The 9,617-nt window shown below is 46.1% G+C and overlaps 1 protein-coding gene across 1 annotated transcript in view; it reads right to left on the bottom strand.

The window, feature by feature from the left end:
* Window positions 1-8,207: 8,207 nt before the first annotated feature.
* Window positions 8,208-9,617, bottom strand: part of HIVEP3 (human immunodeficiency virus type I enhancer binding protein 3) — a gene marked incomplete at its 3' end in the record, with an annotated part of 9,512 nt that continues 8,102 nt past the window's right edge. Inside the window, exon 2 of the mRNA XM_010294806.1 lies at window positions 8,208-8,353. Within this exon, the coding sequence (XP_010293108.1) occupies window positions 8,208-8,353 (146 nt within the window). The remainder of the gene's footprint in view (window positions 8,354-9,617) is intronic.

The raw sequence follows: 9,617 nt of genomic DNA, 5'->3' as shown, positions 1-9,617 counted from the left end.
AGGCAGGTTTGCCCTAGCCAGGTACCCCAGGCACCTGTGCAAGGCATCAAAGACATTTTCTTGCTTGATACTGTTTATTAAGTCTGTATTTTTAATGATTTGAGATGAAAGCAAACAGGAATTCTTATCTTTGTGTAACAAAGAGAAAACAAAACTCACGGTGAGTGGAATAAGAAGCTGGGAAAACCCTACTGGGAATGCTGGGCTCAGGAAGAGCACCATCATCCACCCAAGGACCACACTCAGCCTCTGCCCCACTGTAACCATGTCACACTGGGGAAGCCCATGGGCTGGCTAGCTGGATGCTTACAGGAATCTTTACTTAGGAGGAAATAAACCCCTGCAGAAAGCTGAGCATCCCACACAAGGTCAGAGAGGAAACTGGAAATAACAGGTTTTAATAACTGGCTATGGGAAATTAGCATCAAGCTGCATTATGAGCGCCTGCCAGCAGGACGTGTCAAGAAAGCGGGTTGGCTCTACAGGCAAAAATAATTTAGGAAAAATAATAAAGAAAACCGGACAACAGTCTAGACTAAATCCTTCTGTGTTTGTCAAATTTCCTGGGAAAATGGGAATAAGCTGCAGAATGAACCGAATTTGTCAAGTGAAGTGACAAGATATTCAGGACAGGAACCATTAACGATTCCCATTGAGGAATATTAAGACATTTTAAAGACTTAATATAATCAAGCTTAGCAGTAGGTGAGTTTGTGTGTCCCCTCTCACAACGAGGAAATTGAAGTGTAGAGAGGAGAATGACTTATCCAAGAGTCACGGTGAGTCACAAGTCCACCATCCCCAAGTTGCACTTCTCTGCTCTAACCACCACCACTCGCTGTCTCCGGGATATGTTCAGGAGGCCAGTGAACAGCGTGTTCAGGAACTGCTCAGCACAAACACAGCTGGTATTAAAGCAAAGGCATCTTTAGTGCTCCAAGCTGTAGGCACATGGGGACATCCTGCATTTTGGACACAAGGTGGAGGTGGTGCAAGGGTGGCCGGTCATCACCGCACCCCAAGCACGAACAGCACAGGGGTCCATGCGCTTGCAAATATTTTTTCATCCAGCTGTACGATAACTGAGAGTGGGTCCGTGCTTAGTTGACCAAAACATACACAGGATTTAACGGGGTTTTTTGTACCTGCATCCATAAGGGGAAACCAAAGGAGGTAGCAAAGAGTAAATCGAATGTGTGCGATGCTGATTCACATTGCACAGACCCTTGAGAAATGTTCAGGGAAGATATCAACTCACAGGTTGCACGTACTGTCCTAAAAGCAAGTGCTTCAAGCCCTGAGCTCTGTCCCAAAGATCCAGCGTTTGGGATCTTGCATGAAGCTTCAGTAGTGGTTATACAACCAGAAGCTTCTCCCAACAGAAATTAATAAGCTGTTTTAAAGTTAATAACCCAAGGTTACTTCTACATTATACAAGGTTACTTACACAAGAGCTCTTGGCACGCAGCACCATCTGCTGAGTGGCAGGTTCGGGAACTGGCGCTGTTACAGAGCCGTCCCACACGCTCCCTCCGAGAGGAAATCTGCTGGCTCTCCCAGACACACCGGCTCTTATCTAACACATCTACAGCAGCTTGCAACGAGCAGACAGGCTGAGGTGTCCAGAGTCAGAGTCAAGCAATTTCCACCTTGCTTTGCTGCTCTCTGCACTGACTCCACCTGCAAACTTCTCGCTTTCCTCCTTTCCGCACGCTGTTTCCTGCCATTTACCTTGCTGATCCAGGAAAAGATCTCCCGAACAAAGCACTGAAAACAACTGATTTTTCGGTTTAGCTACTCCATGAATTATGAGGGGAAATTTTTTTTTTTAAATTAAACCGAAAATCAAAAAGAAAAAAAACAACCACCCATCCAATTTTTCTTGAAGACATATTATGGGAGGGAAAAGCATTTGCTTCAAGTTGAATAGGACCTTTTCTTCATATTAGCTTTTAAAGATATTTTAAAGTAAGAACGCAAGGATTTTCAAAGCAAAAAGCATATATTCCTTTCATTTTGAAAATATTTTTTCTCTAGCTGCTATTTTTCTCTGCTGCTATTCCTGAACATATCTTTCAAGCTGCCTTTCTCACTGCTTGCAAACCTGTCTCTTCAAACAATTTTTCCTTTCATCTTGTCAGCATCAGTAAAATTCACAAATCTGTCCTTCCTTAAATTGTCACCCTGTGTCTTGTCTCCTTTGGATTGTTAGCTTTTTAAGCAGAAAATGTGCTTTGCTCGTGCTATGAAAAAAAAAAAGAGAGTGTAAACGTATGGTGCTCAAAAGAGACCTTATGTTCTTTTAATGGGCCTGAGAAATGAGGCTCGTCCGTCTGCCCGTATGGAGCGCGGTGCCTGGGCGCAGCCCCCAGTACCCGTGAGGACAGACCCCGGCGAGCGTGAGCATCGTGACCTTTCGGGCTGATACCCTGTGGGTACGAGCCCCCCGAAAGCCAGCCTCGTCGAAGAAAATGGAGACCGGTTACTTTGGTGGGGATTCCTGGAGAGCTGCCAGCATTTTATGTGACGTGTCTTTTTTCAGAGGAGCACTAACAAAATCAGGGTATGCTCTTCCCTTTCCCAGCACCCCCGACACAAGCTGGTTCATCATTTTCAGATCTGCCTAGGCAATAGGGCTGTCCCTGCTAGTCTCAAAGCCAGTGGCACGGAAGCTCTCCTCACCGTTTGTTGTAAAGTCCTATCTGAAAAATAAACAAAAAATTCCACATATAAGAAACACTTTTTTTCTTTAAAGTCCTTTACAGAAGCGGGATAAACACCTGTGCACAAGCTCATGCTTGAGAATTTAAAATCGTGTTTCAGAGAGTAGCTTGACACACGCAGAACCAGATTTTCAGAAGGGCTGTGCAGCCACAGGGCTGCCTAAATGGAGCACAGCAACGCCTGTTCAGCACTTCTGAAGACGGGGGAAAATCCAGCAACCAAACCCCACAAGATGCTCAAATTAACGCCAAGTGGTCAGCCTGGCACCACTAGCCCGAGCAGGAAAGTTTTAACACCGATTTCTCTGTTCCATGCAAAGTGGCCAGTCTCAGGAAAACCCCTTTCACTTAAAAATGAAAATTACAGGAAATCTTTGCTTATAACTTGGAACAGAGTATGGAGTAGAATAGTACTATTTAACAGCAGCCCTGCGTCGCGGAGACGTACAGCCGTTTGACGCACGGCCCTGGGGCTGTGAAGTGAGTTCACCTCCAGGATTCAAGCAGGTTTGCAGGTAAGTGAAGGAGCATCAGCCATTAATTCACACCGCAGCTCAATGGGCTACAGACATCAGCTTGCTCAGATTCCTCCTTTGCTGCTCACGTGCGTGCTCAAGCTAGCGTCTTTGGGATAAAGGACTCCTTTCAAAATAAACATGGTGAATTCTTAGAACTCATCTAAGCAGCAAAGGAAATCCCCTGAACGAACCAGGACTGATGCAGGGGTTTGGAGTTACACGCTGAGAAACTTTGCTTGTTTAACAGAGAGGCTTTCTCTAGGGTAATAAAACTCTCATATTGCTGTGCCAGGGATTTTCCATTAGGTGTGTGTCATCGGGCGGTGGGAGCTGGAGGTTCTGTGGCCGGTCATAGAAACGGAGTGAGATCACCCCGGAGAAGCCAACCACAGACCCCCCTGAGTCCACAACAGCGAGAACTAGGAAGGGAGCTGGGAGAAGGGAGGTTCACACACAGCTAATGGGTTGGTTTTTTCCCTTACGCATCCACTAATTAGCAGCCATGTTCAAGTCTGATAAAACAGTCCCAAGGCTTCTCCGTTTTTCCTTCAACCTTCCTTCTCCCGCTAGATGGGCTAAGGGAGGCAGATGTACGGCTCCATCTTCTTCCTGCCTGCCTAAAACCCCACAAGCAGCCCTGCAGCTTGGAGGCCCGGGCAGTGCAATGCAGCAGCCTCTACCCCTCCGGCCCCGGGGCTCTCTAGGGAATGCAATGGTCCAGCCTCGTACAGCCCCCAGTTATTTGTACTGTACCGGACGGAAGGGGCTTCGCCCAGGCTCAAGGGAGCAGGGATTTAAGGTGGGCGTTCATGACCCCGGTTCAGAAGACCCCGTGGCTGGTGAACCTGCAACTTTCTGTTACTTATTGGTGAGGACAGAGTGAAGGACTCGGATTCATACCGGAGTCAGACTAAACCGATGACTAGACCAGCCTGGGTCACAACAGCACTGCGAGCTCTTAAAGTCAAAAGATACGCTCCATTACATCACCATGGGTTCTTCTTGCTCATGCGTGGATTGTACAAATGGGATGGTGTGAAGAGGGGATATTTTTTAAGGTGTGAATGCAGGAATACATCGGTCTGCAACTATAAGGTTGCAGCCATCTTTTTTTTTCTGAACACTTTTCCAAAGAGAGCCTTCCTTTTGACATAGTATTCGTTTTATGTGACACTGGTTTGGGAATGTCAGTTAAGGCTAGTGGTCTTTAACCTTCTATATCTTGGCATTGCTTTCCTTACTAGTTGCCATCAACTAGTGCAATAAGCCAACTGATGAGCCCCATATAAGCACGAAGAGTTTGGCTGTGAAATAGAAGACCATATATTGACTGTAACTACCCTGCTACTATCAGATTTCATCACGGTAATGCTAATGCACAGTAAACAAGCAACATCTCCCTGACAAGACCATGATACCATCACAGACCTCAGTCTCAAATCAGGTCGATACCAATCTACAGTTTCATGATGTAAGATTTCAGAATGGGCCCAGTGTCTCCAAAGTACCAGAGTGGTTTGATGAAGGTGGCACAGAGCCCCTGAGGAATCACGGCACTTCTGCTGAAGCAGTGCGGGCCAGCTTGACCTTCAAAGATCATTTTCACTGCTCAAAACCACTACAATATCCCTCAGGACAAGTCCAATGGGTATTTTTATTAGCTCCTTCAGGAGTACAAACTTTGACCTGGCTGCTTAATAGCATGGTTCTCCCAGACACAACCTAACGAGACTATGCAGCATCCAGCCTGTGCGTGGGATGTTAGACTCCGACCTCCTTTGCAGTCAAGTGCATGGGGTGTGCTCAGGGGGCGGGGGGTGAACACTGGTTGCAATGGAGATATATCCAGTCTTAAGAAATTTTAGCACTTGCTAAAGCCACTGCCAAAATTACATATGGAGTGATCTTAAGACTTGCTCTCTAAGAGGAATTTGTTCTTTAAACAGAGGCCCAACAGAAAAATCTGGATCCCATCTACAGTTAACTGTGGAAAAGTCAAGACAGAACCACACACGTCCCTCCTGCGGTCCCCAAGAAACCAGAGACACAACACAAAGGGGCTACAGGTCCTGTTCTTCACAGGAGGCCAAGGGAGGCAGATGCCGAAATGACTGGGTAACTCAACAGGAGCTGAACACCTCCACCCCCCAGGTCCTCTTGACAGCCCCAGCGGCTGCTACTCCACAACATGAGATGGCACCACAAGTGCTGACCAACATCCTTCATGGAGAGGTTGATGAGGGAAGAAACTGAGCCCGAGCACACCCTGTCATTGGTATTACTGAACCTTGATACTAAACCCAGGTGTGAATGTACCTGAAGGCTCAAGGACTCCACAAGCTGCTGTTTCCAAAGCACTTCCCAGTAAGTAAACCCAAAGCAAGCATCCACTTTCATAGCTAGGGAGGAGATATCTTCAAATGAGAGAGACTTTGCAAGGAAAGCCAAGCTGCTCCACATGGCTCTGAGAACCTCTGGAGGGTCCACCGGTTCGTGACGATGGGCAGTGGGTATAATGAAAGTACAAAATCTGTCTTTACTAGTCTTCTCTGAAAGCCAAGAAGTATGACTCTAGCCAGCAGGTCGGACAGCAGCAGGGAAAGTAGCAGAGCTGGTCCTGGCAGTGCTGTGAGTGATGTAGCAATGGAGGAAAGGTAGGCATGGGTCTGGGGAAGCCAGAAGACTGTACAGAGGGAAAAGCAAGTGTTGAAAATGGCAGTGAGAAAGGCAAGAGCTCTAAAGAAATAAAAACTGAGGGGAAGAAGGAGCTAAAAGAGCTGCAGCAAGTTCACCTTTTGTGGGAACACTTGAATTTCTTTATAATCTCCCTCCTTGGTTGAGGCAAAAAAGTATGAGATGGCTCCAAAAGACTTGAAAACAACTGCATCCCACTGGAAGGATGCATCTAGCCAGAAGCAGACCATGTGAAACCAATAAACAAGGAGAAGAATGAGACAAGGAGGAAATTTTTTTTGGGGGGGGAAGAGACAGTGAAATAACTTCTTGAGAATGCACTTTTTGAAAAACGTTTTCAAGAGATGGCCAGGAAAGGGGTCTGATCCGTTTAGTATCTTGCACAAAGCACTTGCACTTCCTTCACTGCAAGAAAATATCCTCACAGACACAGGCTGCTGAGGCTGAACAATTCAACACCAGAAGCCTTGCGGGAACCAGGCATGGGCCACCAGGTATGCCCCAAGCACCTCGGGAGAACAGCCTGTCCTGCCGGACCTCTTAGCAGTGCATATGCCATGTAATTTAGATATAAAATCTACTTCCATGACCTGGTGCGTTACATTAGTGCCTGTGCTTGGCATTAAACAGCTACTATATTCTGTCTGACATCCAGAAGGATGGCTGCCTTAAGTCAGTGCTACAGGAACTTTAAAATAAAACACAGCATACGTTCAGGATGACTAATACGTTCCCTGATTCTGGCTTACACAGAACATGTTGGAAAAGTTGCTTTATTTTGTGTCTGTCGTTTAGAAAATGTGACTCTGCATCCGTTGTGCTGGGCTCGGGGATGCAGACAGCCACCCCGCGTGAGCGCAGGGACGCGGAGACGCGGCTCGTCTCGGTGGGGGCAGTCATGGAGCAGCCAGCACCGAGCACCCCCGCATCTCTCCCCAAAAAACCTCCGCAGAGCTGCTCTACGAGGGGCAGGGTGATTTTCATTCACATTAATGCAGAGCCTCTTTAATCACGTCTAGGAAGGAGTCCAGGAGCCCCCGTGAAACGGCCGCAGCTCCAGGACAACGCCGTTGAGGGGAACGGAGGCTTCTCCTGGGCTTTAAGGCAATAAAACCTGGCACTCAGTCCCATGGCTCCTATCTGCTACAGAAGGGTGATGGCAACGTACTGAACCGATCGTATTTCTCAGCCTGTTGCTTTCTTGCCATTGCCTGTCTCCCTCCCAAAATCATCTCAGGTCATAATCATTACAGATTGCCACCACTTTAGCTCTTTGCATTCACCACTCACTGCCGACATGTATCCACACCCGCGCTGGGCGCGTAGTGCCTGCGTCTGGGCGAGAGGTGAGTTCTCCTGAACAAGCAAGCAGGTTTTCCTTTCCCAAAGCACTATTTTACTCTTTTGCTTCGCTAGTTTGATCATCTGCTAATGAAATATTTTAAAATAAAGCAAACTTCAACTGGTACAGCAGAAAACCACAACCACTGACTAATTAAAGCCTTTTTCTGAGGCAAAAAACAAGACCACCCAAAGGCAAGAGCAGAACTGATGAATCCTGCTAGGGATTTCTTACATCTCTTTGGCCCCCTCTGCAACACACAGGAAGGATGATCTTTAATTGTATCCCACAGACACGCTATTTACTAGCTGATTTTTTATTTTTGAAAAGATAAACAGTAGTATTAGACCAGTGCTCAATTACTGAAGAGTACTCTGAATTACCTGGAGCCAAGAATTAAGATATACATCAAATTTAGATCTTGCATCCATTCTGGTTTGAGCTACTTCTGGTTGGGTGGGATTAAAATCACATAAATATAATCCTTCTTTTCTCCCCCACCCAGACCCCAGGTATCAGAAAAGATCTCCCCAGATCCTCCTTATAATGGTAACAACCATTAGGAACATCATTTTCAGGAGAAGGCTCTGGAAAGATTTAGAAGCTATGGAGTACACCTCTGTCACATCAGAGAGAGCTACAGATGTAATTGTGCTCTTCATCCATCTTCGCTCAACCACCCACTCAGAAAATAGATCAAGGTGCTTGCTAACTTAAAGACAACTCAAAAAAAGAAAATCAATGCAGTCCAGAGTATCTACTGATCTCAAGGGGCAGGTTTCTGCAGTGGCTATAGAAAGTAAGCTGAAATCCAACTATATCTGGCCTTCTGCTCACCTCCACGTGGCGCCTTCACTGACTTGCCGTCATTGTTATCAGTATCTCCTATATAACTGTGACACAGAAAGAGAATTAAAATGAGACACTTACCCTCCTTCAAAGATCTTGATCCTGACTGGCTCCCCTCTTTTGGTTACAAGAGCCTCTTCTTCTGATTTCCCTCTTTTATCCTCTTCCTTCTCAGCTCTAGTTATATCTTTTCGACCTTCATTAGAAAGGAGCGAAGGCAAATGAACCTATCTCCCCAAAAGAGCAAAACAATCAATGATTACATACAAAATCACTCTAAGACAGACACAGACCAAACAGCCTCAGAAAGAGCCAGCAACCTACCACACATGCTGCTCCTGACAGCTAAGTCCAGTAATTAGGACACCCTCTTAACAAAGAGGGCCTCTGCTTCTGGATTTTGAGCCCTGCTGGTTGTTATATTTACTGTGACATCTTACAAGTTTTTAAATCACCCCCTGCATATGGTGGCTCAATATTATCCAGCTCTTGCCAACTGGAAAACTGAGACATAAAGAGAAGTGTCTTGGCTGGGGTCACACTGAGCATGTGGTGGACCCATGGGTCTCTGTTCCCAAATCCGCTGTTGTCCTTGGATAATCCTCTCTCTAATGTACACATTTACAAAGGTCTAGAGAGAAGGCATCTGTAGAATTCATATATTTAACCTCAACCTTTGGGTTTCCCTCACATATGCTCACATTCACACAAATCTGGACTTTAGCCATCTAAACTTGATATAAATCACTTGACAGTCAAAGCTCTCGGGTGATTTCCTTTCATCGAAGCCCTGTTGCCAAGGGTGCAGTACAGGGAAAGCCACAAAACCAACAGGAGAAAATAATCCTCAACCTCCCCAGAAGTTCCCAGGGTAAAGTTTGCTTTTTCACTGTTGAACTTGCCACCCCTTGCTTAGACCAAGGTTTAAGTCATGCACTGACATCTCATCTGCCTTGTTTAATGTTATTTGTTATAGTATATGGACCTAAACATTAAAGCTGCCTCTCTAGCTCTGTACGATGCAAGGGGAGCTCTCCACACCATAACGAAATCTTGGGATGTTGCCCCCCTACAACGTAAGAGTACAAATCAGAGGGGTCTCCAAAGCTCTCGAAGAGGAAAGCAAAGCCTTTCACCCAGGTTACTTTTTACGCAAGTGCAAGAATATCTTTGAAGTTCAACTGAATTACCCATAACCTCGCTTTATATATATAATTTATGGAAACATTGAAGGAATTAGAGAGACCAGGGTTAGCAGAGGGCTTTTGGCCTGAACATAGCCAAGGAACCGACAGAAGTCTAAAGCCGAGCTGGTCACCCTTGACTCTTTACAGTTGCTGGGAAGAGTGGCAGCTCTCAAGGGTGATTCTGACACTTATCTTAAGGTGTACCTCTGTCTCCCATGGTTATACAAGAGGCTTTTAGCTTTTAGTGACTAGCTCAAACTGAGACATGCAAAATTCAGCGGGATGTAACCCAGCCTCCGCAGCA

This window comes from Phaethon lepturus, unplaced genomic scaffold (genome assembly GCF_000687285.1).
Source record: "Phaethon lepturus isolate BGI_N335 unplaced genomic scaffold, ASM68728v1 scaffold12189, whole genome shotgun sequence".
NCBI lineage: Eukaryota > Metazoa > Chordata > Aves > Phaethontiformes > Phaethontidae > Phaethon > Phaethon lepturus.
The sequence above is the reverse complement of the archived record's forward strand: the minus strand, read 5'-3'. Positions and strand labels throughout refer to the sequence as shown.